Below are 15549 nucleotides of genomic sequence, written 5' to 3' on the forward strand. Positions count from 1 at the left end.
GAGGGAGAGAGAGGGGGAGAGGGAGAGAGAGAGAGAGAGGGAGAAGGAGAGGTAGAGAGAGAGAGAGAGAGAGAGAGAGAGAGAGAGAGAGTGAGAGAGAGAGAGAGAGGGAGAGAGAGAGAGGGAGAGGTAGAGAGAGAGAGAGAGGGTACCTATAACTTTATCCTTCTTCCCATTCCTGATAGGCGTACAGAGCAAACTCTTGATCTGGTTACTGGGGTGCTCTGGGTTCTCACTCTGAAAGAAACATAGATTCATAATATTAGCAAAATATATATACCTACTGTATATATATATAAGATTCTAACATAGTATTTTGGAAGAAGAAGAAGATTGCAGAGTAGATCATGTTCAGCACTGACCATCCAGGGAAAGCGCTGGTCTTTGGTGACGTCAGAGATGTTCAGAGGCTCCATGGTGTTCTTTACATACTGGGCGTACATGTAGTTTATCTGACTCACGTCACAGTCCCTGTGGGGAACACAATTGAAATACTCAAATCAAATGAAATGTTATTTGTCACCTGAGCCGAATACAACAGGTACATACTTACGAGCCCTTTCCCAACAATGCAGGGTAGAAATAAAAATAAATACATACCAAAGGAAATATTAACACAATAAAATAACAATAACACAACTATATACAAGGTGTATGGTAAGGGCAAAAGTGAATAAGCAATCAGGATAGATAATAAACAGACTATCAGCAGCGTATGTGAAGACGGTGGAAGTGTGTCTGTGTGAGTGATTGTGTGTAGTCTGTGTGTGTGTGGCATCTAAATGCATGTTTGTGTGTGTTTTGTGTGTGTGAGCGTATGTAGTTGTATGCAGTCATATGTAGTCTATGTGTGTGTATGTGTGTGTTGTTCAGCAGTCATATGGCTTGGGAGTAGAAGCTGTTCAGGAGCCTTTTGGTCCCAGACTTGGCGCTCCGGTACCGCTTGCTGTGTGTTAGCAGAGAAAACAGTCTTGGGAGTCTGACAATTTTTAGGGCCTTCCACTGACACCGCCTGGTATAGAGGTCCTGGCCACAGATAAAATGACATCAAATCATGTTATATCTACCACAGCTTTGATTGGACCGATCATGTCAACGTTATACATTCAAAATCTTAGCTAGCAGTCATCATCATGAATCAAGTCGACAATCTACTGGCAAATCCATTTCAATCCTTGTCATATAGCAAATTATGAAGAGAAATTATAGATAAAGCATATCGGTGCTCATCAGCCATTGGACATAAACATTACACAAGTTGGAAATCGCAAATTCAACAATGAGTGGTTTGGAAGGAATCAGTGTCTAACTGCAAGTGTTGCAAAGCAAGCACTATTCTTCAGTGGAGTGGGTGTGTGGTCCAAGTCTGGGTTTAAGGGTCTCTTTTCCAAGTTGAAAAGGATAAACATTCAACACCACTGGCCATGAAAGGTAGAATACATTGGCCATGCTGTCAATCCAGCATGACTTCTGCCACATTCAAAACAACTGGAAACTCGGAACTGGGAAATCTCAGACTTCAGTGAGTTCAACTGGGAACTTGAAAAAACACGAGCTCCGACTGGGAAAATATGGTCATCCAACTCTGAATTCCAAGTCGGGAACTCGGGCCTCTTTCTACAAAATCGACATGAAGATCACCGACGTCATGATTCAACCTATTTTTTTTACGAGTTCCCAGTTGTCTTGAAAGCACCATAAATCCAGAGAATGCCTGACTTTGATGTCAAACTTTTACTAAATGTTTTGATGACTAACAGTTTGTGGGCGTATAACCATTTGTCACCGTTATAGTGCAATTCATGTATTGTTCAGTGTTGTTTAGTGGCTTTGCTGGCATGCATCAAAAATATTTTCCAGCCTAACACGATGTTGGGCTGGTGTGGGCTAGCCTGCGTTGGCTTGGTGTGGGCTAGCCTGTATTGGGCTTGGTGTGGGCTAACCTGTGTTGGGCTTGATGTGGGCTTACAACAAGCCTACAACAGCCCAACATGGGCTGGCCTACAACAGCCCAACACAGGCCAGCCCACATCAAGCCCAACACAGGTTAGCCCACACCAAGCCCAATACAGGCTAGCCCACACCAAGCCAACGCAGGCTAGCCCACACCAAGCCCAACACAGGCTAGCCCACACCAGCCCAACATGGTCAGCCTACAACAGCCCAACACGGGCCAGCCTACAACAGGCCAGCCCACACCAAGCCCAGCACAAGTTAACACACACCAAGCCCAGCACAGGCCAGCCCACACCAAGCCCAGCACTGGCTAGCCCACACCAAGCCCAGCCCTGGCTAGCCCACACCAAGCCCAGCCCTGGCTAGCCCACACCAAGCCCAGCCCTGGCTAGCCCACACCAAGCCCAGCCCTGGCTAGCCCACACCAAGCCCAGCCCTGGCTAGCCCACACCAAGCCCAGCCCTGGCTAGCCCAGACCAAGCCCAGCCCTGGCTAGCCCACACCAAGCCCAGCCCTGGCTAGCCCACACCAAGCCCAGCCCTGGCTAGCCCACACCAAGCCCAGCCCTGGCTAGCCCACACCAAGCCAACATGCAACAATTTCAAAGATTTTACTGAGTTACAGTTCATACAAGGAAATTGAAATGAATTCATTAGGCCCTAATCTATGGATTTCACATGACTGGGAATACAGATATGCATCTGTTTGTCACAGATACCTTAACAAAAAGCAGGGGCGTGGATTAGAAAACCAGTCAGTATCTGGTGTGACCACCATTTGTCTCATTCAGTGTGAAACTTCTCCTTCATATAGAGTTGATCAGGCTGTTGATTGTGGCCTGTGGAATGTTTTATTTATTTATTTATTTTATTTCACCTTTATTTAACCAGGTAGGCTAGTTGAGAACACCTTTATTTAACCAGGTAGGCTAGTTGAGAACACCTTTATTTAACCAGGTAGGCTAGTTGAGAACACCTTTATTTAACCAGGTGGGCTAGTTGAGAACACCTTTATTTAACCAGGTAGGCTAGTTGAGAACACCTTTATTTAACCAGGTAGGCTAGTTGAGAACACCTTTATTTAACCAGGTAGGCTAGTTGAGAACACCTTTATTTAACCAGGTAGGCTAGTTGAGAACACCTTTATTTAACCAGGTAGGCTAGTTGAGAACACCTTTATTTAACCAGGTAGGCCAGTTGAGAACACCTTTATTTAACCAGGTAGGCTAGTTGAGAACACCTTTATTTAACCAGGTAGGCTAGTTGAGAACACCTTTATTTAACCAGGTAGGCTAGTTGAGAACACCTTTATTTAACCAGGTAGGCTAGTTGAGAACACCTTTATTTAACCAGGTAGGCTAGTTGAGAACACCTTTATTTAACCAGGTAGGCTAGTTGAGAACACCTTTATTTAACCAGGTAGGCTAGTTGAGAACACCTTTATTTAACCAGGTAGGCTAGTTGAGAACACCTTTATTTAACCAGGTAGGCTAGTTGAGAAGACCTTTATTTAACCAGGTAGGCTAGTTGAGAACACCTTTATTTAACCAGGTAGGCTAGTTGAGAACACCTTTATTTAACCAGGTAGGCTAGTTGAGAACAAGTTCTCATTTGCAACTGCGACCTGGCCAAGATAAAGCATAGCAGTGTGAGCATACAACACAGAGTTACACATGGAGTAAACAATTAACAAGTCAATAACACAGTAGAAAACGAAGGGGGGGTCTATATACAATGTGTGCAAAAGGCATGAGGAGGTAGGCAAATAATTACAATTTTGCAGATTAACACTGGAGTGATAAAAGATCAGATGGTCATGTACAGGTAGAGATATTGGTGTGCAGAAGAGCAGAAAAGTAAATAAATAGAAACAGTACGGGGATGAGGTAGGTGAAAAGGGTGGGCTATTTACCAATAGACTATGTACAGCTGCAGCGATCGGTTAGCTGCTCAGATAGCTGATGTTTGAAGTTGGTGAGGGAGATAAAAGTCTCCAACTTCAGCGATTTTTGCAATTCGTTCCAGTCACAGGCAGCAGAGTACTGGAACGAAAGGCGGCCAAATGAGGTGTTGGCTTTAGGGATGATCAGTGAGATACACCTGCTGGAGCGCGTGCTACGGATGGGTGTTGCCATCGTGACCAGTGAGCTGAGATAAGGCGGAGCTTTACCTAGCATAGACTTGTAGATGACCTGGAGCCAGTGGGTCTGGCGACGAATATGTAGCGAGGGCCAGCCGACTAGAGCATACAAGTCGCAGTGGTGGGTAGTATAAGGTGCTTTAGTGACAAAACGGATGGCACTGTGATAGACTGCATCCAGTTTGCTGAGTAGAGTGTTGGAAGCCATTTTGTAGATGACATCGCCGAAGTCGAGGATCGGTAGGATAGTCAGTTTTACTAGGGTAAGCTTGGCGGCTTGAGTGAAGGAGGCTTTGTTGCGGAATAGAAAGCCGACTCTTGATTTGATTTTCGATTGGAGATGTTTGATATGAGTCTGGAAGGAGAGTTTGCAGTCTAGCCAGACACCTAGGTACTTATAGACGTCCACATATTCTAGGTCGGAACCATCCAGGGTGGTGATGCTAGTCGGGCATGCAGGTGCAGGCAGCGACCGGTTGAAAAGCATGCATTTGGTTTTACTAGCGTTTAAGAGCAGTTGGAGGCCACGGAAGGAGTGTTGTATGGCATTGAAGCTTGTTTGGAGGTTAGATAGCACAGTGTCCAAAGACGGGCCGAAAGTATATAGAATGGTGTCGTCTGCGTAGAGGTGGATCAGGGAATCGCCCGCAGCAAGAGCAACATCATTGATATACACAGAGAAAAGAGTCGGCCCGAGAATTGAACCCTGTGGCACCCCCATAGAGACTGCCAGAGGACCGGACAGCATGGCCTCCGATTTGACACACTGAACTCTGTCTGCAAAGTAATTGGTGAACCAGGCAAGGCAGTCATCCGAAAAACCGAGGCTACTGAGTCTGCCGATAAGAATATGTTGATTGACAGAGTCGAAAGCCTTGGCGAGGTCGATGAAGACGGCTGCACAGTACTGTCTTTTATCGATGGCGGTTATGATGTCGTTTAGTACCTTGAGTGTGGCTGAGGTGCACCCATGACCGGCTCGGAAACCAGATTGCACAGCGGAGAAGGTACGGTGGGATTCGAGATGGTCAGTGACCTGTTTGTTGACTTGGCTTTCGAAGACCTTAGATAGGCAGGGCAGGATGGATATAGGTCTGTAACAGTTTGGGTCCAGGGTGTCTCCCCCTTTGAAGAGGGGGATGACTGCGGCAGCTTTCCAATCCTTGGGGATCTCAGACGAGATGAAAGAGAGGTTGAACAGGCTGGTAATAGGGGTTGCGACAATGGTGGCAGATAGTTTCAGAAATAGAGGGTCCAGATTGTCAAGCCCAGCTGATTTGTACGGGTCCAGGTTTTGCAGCTCTTTCAGAACATCTGCTATCTGGATTTGGGTAAAGGAGAACCTGGAGAGGCTTGGGCGAGGAGCTGCGGGGGGGGCGGAGCTGTTGGCCGAGGTTGAAGTAGCCAGGCGGAAGGCATGGCCAGCCGTTGAGAAATGCTTATTGAAGTTTTCGATAATCATGGATTTATCAGTGGTGACCGTGTTACCTAGCCTCAGTGCAGTGGGCAGCTGGGAGGAGGTGCTCTTGTTCTCCATGGACTTCACAGTGTCCCAGAACTTTTTGGAGTTGGAGCTACAGGATGCAAACTTCTGCCTGAAGAAGCTGGCCTTAGCTTTCCTGACTGACTGCGTGTATTGGTTCCGGACTTCCCTGAACAGTTGCATATCACGGGGACTATTCGATGCTATTGCAGTCCGCCACAGGATGTTTTTGTGCTGGTCGAGGGCAGTCAGGTCTGGGGTGAACCAAGGGCTGTATCTGTTCTTAGTTCTGCATTTTTTGAACGGAGCATGCTTATCTAAAATGGTGAGGAAGTTACTTTTAAAGAATGACCAGGCATCCTCAACTGACGGGATGAGGTCAATGTCCTTCCAGGATACCCGGGCCAGGTCGATTAGAAAGGCCTGCTCACAGAAGTGTTTTAGGGAGCGTTTGACAGTGATGAGGGGTGGTCGTTTGACTGCGGCTCCGTAGCGGATACAGGCAATGAGGCAGTGATCGCTGAGATCCTGGTTGAAGACAGCGGAGGTGTATTTGGAGGGCCAGTTGGTCAGGATGACGTCTATGAGGGTGCCCTTGTTTACAGAGTTAGGGTTGTACCTGGTGGGTTCCTTGATGATTTGTGTGAGATTGAGGGCATCTAGCTTAGATTGTAGGACTGGCGGGGTGTTAAGCATATCCCAGTTTAGGTCACCTAACAGAACAAACTCTGAAGCTAGATGGGGGGCGATCAATTCACAAATGGTGTCCAGGGCACAGCTGGGAGCTGAGGGGGGTCGGTAGCAGGCGGCAACCGTGAGAGACTTATTTCTGGAGAGAGTAATTTTCAAAATTAGTAGTTCGAACTGTTTGGGTATGGACCTGGAAAGTATGACATTACTTTGCAGGCCATCTCTGCAGTAAACTGCAACTCCTCCCCCTTTGGCAGTTCTATCTTGACGGAAGATGTTATAGTTGGGTATGGAAATCTCTGAATTTTTGGTGGCCTTCCTGAGCCAGGATTCAGACACAGCAAGGACATCAGGGTTAGCAGAGTGTGCTAAAGCAGTGAGTAAGACAAACTTAGGGAGGAGGCTTCTGATGTTGACATGCATGAAACCAAGGCTTTTTCGAACACAGAAGTCAACAAATGAGGGTGCCTGGGGACATGCAGGGCCTGGGTTTACCTCCACATCACCCGCGGAACAGAGAAGGAGTAGTATGAGGGTGCGGCTAAAGGCTATCAAAACTGGTCGCCTAGAGCGTTGGGGACAGAGAATAAGAGGAGCAGGTTTCTGGGCATGGTAGAATATATTCAGGGCATAATGCGCAGACAGGGGTATGGTGGGGTGCGGGTACAGCGGAGGTAAGCCCAGGCACTGGGTGATGATGAGAGAGGTTGTATCTCTGGACATGCTGGTAGTAATGGGTGAGGTCACCGCATGTGTGGGAGGTGGGACAAAGGAGTTATCAGGGGTATGAAGAGTGGAACTAGGGGCTCCATTGTGAACTAAAACAATGATAACTAACCTGAACAACAGTATACAAGGCATATTGACATTTGAGAGAGACATACAGCGAGGCATACAGTAATCACAGGTGTTGAATTGGGAAAGCTAGCTAAAACAGTAGGTGAGACAACAGCTAATCAGCTAGCACAACAACAGCAGGTAAAATGGCGTAGACTAGGCAACGGGGCCAACAGATAAAACAAACAAGCAGAATGGAGTACCGTGATTTATGGACAGTCCAGCGTGCATCAGCTATGTAGCCAAGAGATCAGTGTCCAGGGGGCAGCGGTGGATGGGGAAGGGAAGCTGGACTGGCGAGTGTTATCCAGGTTAAAAAAAAATGAACAATGACTAAATAGCTTGTAGCTAGTTAGCTGGTTAGCTTCTGGAGGTTCTTGAGTGTGTTCTAAAAATAAATAAAAAATAATAGCGATTCCGTATCACATTGGGTGAGGCAGGTTTCCGGAAGGTATAAACAAATTAAAAGTCAAAAGAGATAGAAAGTAAATATGGGTCCGGTGGGCGTTTGGGACGCGGCGATTCAGGCGGTTAGCAGGCCTGTGCTAACAAGCTAACAGTTTGTAGGCCCGGGCTAGACAAGGTAGCAGTTAGCGGACCGGAGCTGGACAAGCTAGCAGTTAGCAGGCCGAATTAGCAAGCAGGGAGATAGCGAGGGCTAGAGAGTTAGCCTTTGGGGGACGTCGCGATGGGGTGAGTCTGTTTATTCCTCTTCATGCGGTGACATCGATAGACCGGTCGTGGGCCCGGGTATTGTAGCTCAGGAGTATGCTACGGTGGTAGCGCAGGCCGGGCTAGCTTCAAGCTAAGTGGGTGGAAACGCTAGCCAGGGGTAATCGTCCAGGGTTGCGGTTTAGCTAGATAGCTAGTTGTGAAGATCCAGCGTATTTGGAAGCTTAGGTTTAGCAAAATGTTTTTAAAGGGATAGCTATGTAAAAAACGAAAAATATGTTAAAAAAAAAACGAAAAATAAACAAAATATAAACAAAATATACAGGGACACGACACGACAGGACGACTTACTGCTACGCCATCTTGGAACAAACAAATAAACACTCCTCTTCAATGGCTGTGTGAAGTTGCTGGATATTGGCGGGAACTGGAACACGCTGTCGTACACGTTGTTCCAGAGCATCCCAAACATGCTCAATGGGTGACGTCTGGTGTGTATGCAGGCCATGGAAGAACTGGGACATGTTCAGCTTCCAGGAATTGTCTACAGATCCTTGCGACATGGGGCCGTGCATTATAATGCTGAAACATAAAGTGATGGAGGCTGATGAATAGCAGGACAATGGGCCTCAGGATCTCATCACAGTATCTCTGTGTGTTCAAATTGCCATCAATAAAATACAATTGTGTTCGTCGTCCGTAGCCTGTGCCTGTCCACACCATAACTCCACTGCCACCGTGGTGCACTCAGGAAACGTTGACGTCGGCAAACCACTCGCCCACACGACACCATACTCGTTGTCTGCCATCTGCCAGGTACAGTTAAAACCGGGATTCATCTGTGAAGAGCTTCTCCAGTTTTCCAGTGGCCATCGAAGGTGAGCATTTGCCCACTGAAGTGAGTCACGACGCCGAACTGCAGTGAGGATGACGAGTAAGCAGATGAGCTTCTCTGAGACGGATTCTGACAGTTTGTGCAGATATTCTGTTCTGCGGTTGTGAGTCCGGATGGACATACTGACAAATTCTCTAAAACGAATTACGGTAGATAAATGAACATTCCTTTCTCTGGCAACAGCTTTGGTGGAAATTCTGCCAATTGCACACTCCCTCAAACCTTGAGACATCTGTGGTATTGTGTTGTGTGACAAAGCTGCACATTTTAGAGTGGCCTTTTATTGTCCTTATCTTGGCAAAGGAGAAATGCTTACTACAACAGGGATGTAAACACACGTGTGCACAACATTTGAGAGAAATAAGCTTTTTGTGTGTATGGAACATTTCTAGGATCTTTTATTTCAGCTCATGAAACCAACACTTTACATGTTGCGTTTATATTTTGTTCAGTATAGTTATATAAACTTAACAGTTTCTCTTGTAAAAATATATGTATGATAGTAACAACTCGGTTGTCTATCTGATACAATGTGTCAGATACCTTTAACACTTGAAAATCAGGCAATTATGCATTGAATTAAATTGTAAGAATGATTAATTATTTATAAAATGTATTATTATTAAATAGCAAAGGTGCATTGGCCCATCGTGCCAATGTGGTCATGTTTGTTGGGTTGTTGCCCTATGAGTGAGTGAGTGAGTGAGTGAGTGAGTGAGTGAGTGAGTGAGTGAGTGAGTGAGTGAGTGAGTGAGTGAGTAAGTGAGTGAGTGAGTGAGTAAGTGAGTGAGTGAGTGAGTGAGTGAGTGAGTGAGATAGTGAGTGAGTGAGTGAGTGAGTGAGTGAGTGAGTGAGTGAGTGAGTGAGTAAGTGAGTGAGTGAGTGAGTGAGTGAGTGAGTGAGTGAGTGAGTGAGTGAGATAGTGAGTGAGTAAGTGAGTGAGTGAGTGAGTGAGTGAGTGAGTAAGTGAGTGAGTGAGTGAGTGAGTGAGTGAGTGAGTGAGTGAGTGTAGAGGTATAAGAATAAGTCTCCAGTGGATTTGAGTCAAAAACAGTCCGCTCCAATATGGTTGGCACACTGTTTTCTTTGACGTGTGTGTGAGAGTGAGTGTGACAGTGAGAGTGAGTGTGTGTGTTGGTCATCATTAAAACTCTCACATCAGAGCTCTCCTTTATCTAGACTAGATATGATTAGATGGTAATAGAAACTGATGAGAGAGACTGAGCAGCTGGAGAATGTGATGGAATTGGCTTGAATGGTACTGGAGAGGATAGTGTGTGTGTGCCTGTTTGCGTGTGTGTGTGACGAGAGAACAGGATCACAGGTTAACACCAGGGGCTGGATTCCTACTCCACGAGAACATTCCGGAACAGAACAAAGAGTAAAGCAGAGAAGTTGTTCTGTTCTGGCTTCATCTAAAAAAGACTCCTTGGACATTCAGTATTTGGGCTAACTATCACAGTGTGTTCTCATCAACACTGAGCCTGGCAAGTTAACTATGTGTGTGTGTATGTGTGTATGTGTGTGTGTGTGTGTATGTATGTGTGTGTGGGTGGGTGGGGGGGGGGGGGGGTGTACGTGCGCCTGCTCCTAAAACACCTCCCACCACTGAGTCAAAGCTAACATCCTGCTATTAGCTGTATCCCCTAGGCCCCCGCAGAAGGCTACAAATGAGGAGTAGTCCTACAGTATACACAGAACAACCTATTTGGCCCATTAGAAGATGGAAACAGAGTAGAACGTGTTTGGGTCTGCCAAGCCAGAATGTAAAAGAACGAGACACAATGGGCTGGAGGGGGGGGGGGGGGGGGGACGACAACCGCGTCTGTTTCATTTCACTTCTGTCCTCCTGGATGTCTCAGTTTCTTTGTCTCTAACTCTTGCCTGGGAGCAAGCTCTCTCCTTCTGTCTCTCCCCATTTCTCTACTGTCAGTAGAGAAGAACACACTCTCTCAGACAAGTAGACAGACTGACACACACACACACACACCCATCCCACTACCCACGCTCCCGCCCACATTCAATCCTAATGGCTGTGAGATGAGAGTGGGTTTGAGTTTGAGTTTGAGTTTGAGTTTATTTTTATTTTTACAGGGACAGTGCACATTAATCAACATTGTAGTAAAAGTGCCGGTTTTAGCCAGCCGGCTAATTTTCAACCGCAGTCCCTGGGCAGGTTATTAAAAAAAATTACAATATAGACAATAGCAACATAGAACAAGCAAGACATAGCATACAGACAGAGCAACATAGGACAAGCAAGACGTAGCATACAGACAGAGCAGCATTAAACAAAAAGCAGCAAGACAAAATTCATAAAAGCAACAAAGTGTTTCCACACCTCACAAGCTACAGACAACAGACAACATGGAGAGCGGCAACACACAGCTAGGGACCATGTTCACAAATCTGATTGACCTTTAGCCATGTCTTCAAGCATTTTGTGAAAGTGTGATATGTGGTGCAGTTATGTGTGTCTGATGGCAGTGTATTCCAGACATGGGAATACAGGTGGTGAGGTGGCGATAGATAAAGGCTGAGGTGGGTGGGGTTATATCCTTCCTGTTTGGCCCTGTCTGGGGGTGTCCTCGGATGGGGCCACAGTGTCTCCTGACCCCTCCTGTCTCAGCCTCCAGTATTTATGCTGCAGTAGTTAATGTGTCGGGGGGCTAGGGTCAGTTTGTTATATCTGGAGTACCTCTCCTGTCCTATTCGGTGTCCTGTGTGAATCTAAGTGTGCGTTCTCTAATTCTCTCTTTCTCTCTCTCTCTCTCTCGGAGGACCTAAGCCCCAGGACCATGCCCCAGGACTACCTGACATGATGACTCCTTGCTGTCCCCAGTCCACCTGGCCGTGCTGCTGCTCCAGTTTCAACTGTTCTGCCTTATTATTATTCGACCATGCTGGTCATCTATGAACATTTGAACATCTTGGCCATGTTCTGTTATAATCTCCACCCGGCACAGCCAGAAGAGGACTGGCCACCCCACATAGCCTGGTTCCTCTCTAGGTTTCTTCCTAGGTTTTGGTCTTTCTAGGGAGTTTTTCCTAGCCACCGTGCTTCTACACCTGCATTGCTTGCTGTTTGGGGTTTTAGGCTGGGTTTCTGTACAGCACTTTGAGATATCAGCTTATGTACGAAGGGCTATATAAATTGATTTGATTTGATTTGATTTGAGGTGAACAGTAGATGCTCCGACGCCTGGCGGGCTCCGAGACGTATGAGAACAAATTCCCCATCTCATCTCCTCCTCCATTTCGTTCCCCGTCTCATTCTCCATCTCATCTCCTCCTCCATTTCGTTCCCCGTCTCATTCTCCATTTCATCTCCTCCTCCATTTCGTTCCCCGTCTCATTCTCCATCTCATCTCCTCCTCCATTTCGTTCCCCGTCTCATTCTCCATCTCATCTCTTCCTCCATTTCGTTCCCCGTCTCATTCTCCATCTCATCTCCTCCTCCATTTCGTTCCCCGTCTCATTCTCCATCTCATCTCCTCCTCCATTTCATTCCCCGTCTCATTCTCCATCTCATCTCCTCCTCCATTTCATTCCCCGTCTCATTCTCCATCTCATCTCCTCCTCCATTTCGTTCCCCGTCTCATTCTCCATCTCATCTCCTCCTCCATTTCGTTCCCCGTCTCATTCTCCCTCTCTGTCTGTCTGTCTTTCCTCCCCAGTTAAATAGATCTGATAAGCTCACACCAGTTTAAGATTTTTGGGATGTTGGTAGTTGGTGATGTACTGTATGAGCAGCAGCTTGTGTGGTTTGAACCCAAATCCGTACGAAACCATAACCTTCAGGTGATCTTTAGTTCAAATGCCACACTGTCCATTAACAGCCTACTACAAGGCAGAAAAGTAGGACCATTTCTGATTCCATCTAGTCAGCAACAATAATTAATTAGTATTTATTTAATATTAATGTATTAGTATTTATTTAGTATGCATTTATAAGTATTGATTTAATAGTAATTTATTGGTATTTATTTAGTATAAATTTATTTGTATTTATTTAGTATGCATTTATAAGTATTGATTTAATAGTAATTTATTAGTATTTATTTAGTATTAATTTAATAGTATTTATTTAGTATGCATTTATAAGTATTGATTTAATAGTAATTTTTTAGTATTTATTTAGTATTAATTTATTAGTATTTATTTAGTATGCATTTATAAGTATTGATTTAATAGTAATTTATTAGTATTTATTTAGTATTAATTTATTTGTATTATTTTAATAGTAATTTATTTGTATTTATTTACTAGTATTTATTTACTATTCATTTATTCGTATTTATTTAGTACTTATTTAGTATTTATTTATTAGTACTTATTACATAGTACAGCCATTTTATTCTTGCTACCAAGAATGGTTTAGATAAATAGAAGACAAATCGTTGTTAACCTAAACTGAGTTCAATTGCGTTGAATTCAGTTGAGTTCCAAGTCATTAGACCCTGATCTTGGACAGCTTGTGAAAAAAAAGGCATGAAGTAGAAGGAAGTCTCACTGATTGTTCTAATAGTCAACACTTGACTTTCCATCTCCTGACAGACCTCCCTATTACTTATTAAGACATGAAGTTTAGCTGCCCACGTGGGCACCCAGCATAGCCAGTCAGGCAGCATAACAAGTCCGTAGCTCTCCACTGGGCCCTTGGCCTGTGCTTGTTAGGCCATCTCTGAAAGCCTTCCAAAAGGGAAAGAAAAATCACTGTCAATGTGATAGAAGCTCCTAAACAGATTGTGATGGAGGAGCTGTCAAATGTGTCTTAAAAGGGGTTCAAATAAGAGTTTTTATATCAGGGTCCTTTAATAGGGACAGGGCCGTAGCTCCGGATCCGATGTTGTGGCTCTCGCCAAGGGGGGGATGATGTAGGACTTTTCTTCAAACTAGAGTCAACTCTGTTAAAGTCAGAGAGGTCTTGACTAAACATCATAGTTGGGGTCAGGAGCTTTTCCTGACCACATTACCTTTCACCTGTAAAAACTCCTGGCCTTACACAAAGATCCTTGCTGGAGGACTCTCTCTTTCACTTCCCCCTCCCCCACCCCATCTTCATAGGCCTACAAACACAATCCCTCAAATTTGACGAATACGCAGTTCATTTATACTACCAAGTTTAAATCATAATCATTGTAAATAATGATTGTCAATTAGTAATTCTCAAATTGAAAGCCCTTCACATTGGATTGGGGTAGTATCTCATCCCATCCACCAACTATGTCTAGATACATAGCAGCCATATTTGTTATATTAGACAACCAGTTTCAAATGATCCATGTTTAATAGTTCGAGGTTATCGCCTTACCTTTTGGGGCTGTCCATGGCCTCTCCCAGGTCCTCATATTCCATGTGAAACACGCTGGAGAAGGAGTTCTGGAACATACAACCACCACAACAGCAGCCATTACTGACTACGAAGGGAGACGAAGGGAGAGACACATGCCAGCCCAGCAAAAATTAGGGAGAGGAGAAAGAGAGAGAGAGTGAGAGAGATAGAGAGAGAGAGAGAGAGAGAGAGAGAGAGAGAGGGGTGTTGTGTGTTTGTGCAAGCCGCGAGAATACTAAGCATAATGATGATACCCGATGGTATCAGTGTGTCGTTTTTAATTATTAAACCCAAACCATAGCCCTAACTTTAACCACTCGGGATGAATGACTAAACGGTTAACCTCTGCATTGTTCCTGTTTTGCCCATGCAACCATGCTGAATTAATGCGCCAAAAATAGACATTTGTTTATAATACGTTGAAATTTGACAGGGAAACTATGAGATCTTGTTGGTCTGTGTGTGTGTCTGCGCTCGTCAGGTTTGCATGGGCCCTCATGTAAGTTAAAAATACCTGAATGCTGATTGGTTAAAACAGCATTCCAGCCAGTGTCTATTCCACAAGTTATTAACACCGGCTAAATCTATGATGTTAAGATTCCTATTTACTCTGTCTCATCAGCCCAGCCAGGCAATTTATAAACTTGATCTTCACTATAAAAAACATCTAGACATTATCTCACATTTCTTTTAGACTAACATTTAGTTTTCAACAGTGGAGATTTGTATAAACCATGCTGTCTGTCTCTCCGACATTTGCAACATTGTTTCAATATTCTAATTTGATCTCCAGCTGTCCCATAGTAATGAGCGTGTTGGGAGTCAGGACGAGACAGACAGTCAGGCAGCGTTTCTCAGCCAGTCGAAATCATGAATCAGCTGGCATAATTTGTATGGATATATACATAGACATGTCAATTGAAAAAAGTGCAGCTAGTTTAGTTTGCAGTCTTTCCAGCTTCAGATTGAAGTGATTGTGTTAGCTGTGTTGCTGGCTAGCTCCTCTGAACAACAATATCCTGATGAGTGAGCACATTATCTATGCCAAGCGAAATCGCGCCACATTACCTCATTGTTATTGATGTATCCAAATAGTCACTAGAAAACAGCTTAAACAAATGCAAATGCAGCTACTTTGCTGTTATTCTGGCTGCCCTGTTTGACGTAACTGTAAATTAGCCATAATTGGCCAGCCAGTTTGGCAATGGAACATTTAGAACGAACGACTGGGTTTCGTCCATAGATACAGAACAAAAAGACTGAATGACTGGGTTGCGTTTCTGGCAACCAAAACAATAGAACGAACGACCAGGCGGCTTGGGTAGCAACCCTAGATTTGTGTCGGGATTATATCTTGCGGCAGGCTGAAATAGTATAAATAAATTCATCAAAATCAAGTTTTTAATGAAAATATGTCAATCATTATTTGAATATGTTGGTAACCCATTACATAAAAGTGATAATGCCCTCGAAGCCGGTGTATGGAAGATGTATTTGCATGGTTTGTCGGCAAATACCATTTAAATGTAGATGTTTTTTGTA

At 44.7% G+C, this 15549-nt stretch overlaps 1 protein-coding gene across 2 annotated transcripts in view; it reads right to left on the bottom strand.

The window, feature by feature from the left end:
- LOC109896475 (cGMP-specific 3',5'-cyclic phosphodiesterase-like) overlaps positions 1-15549 on the bottom strand; it is a 147711-nt gene that overhangs the window by 22696 nt on the left and 109466 nt on the right. For both annotated transcript variants that reach the window (XM_031832550.1, XM_031832549.1), the window contains exons 8-10: positions 13987-14054; positions 363-471; positions 153-237 (exon numbers count right to left, since the gene is read on the bottom strand). In XM_031832550.1, coding sequence (XP_031688410.1) covers positions 153-237; positions 363-471; positions 13987-14054 — 262 coding nt within the window. The remainder of the gene's footprint in view (positions 1-152; positions 238-362; positions 472-13986; positions 14055-15549) is intronic.

The sequence above is a fragment of the Oncorhynchus kisutch genome, linkage group LG9 (genome assembly GCF_002021735.2).
Source record: "Oncorhynchus kisutch isolate 150728-3 linkage group LG9, Okis_V2, whole genome shotgun sequence".
Lineage (NCBI taxonomy): Eukaryota > Metazoa > Chordata > Actinopteri > Salmoniformes > Salmonidae > Oncorhynchus > Oncorhynchus kisutch.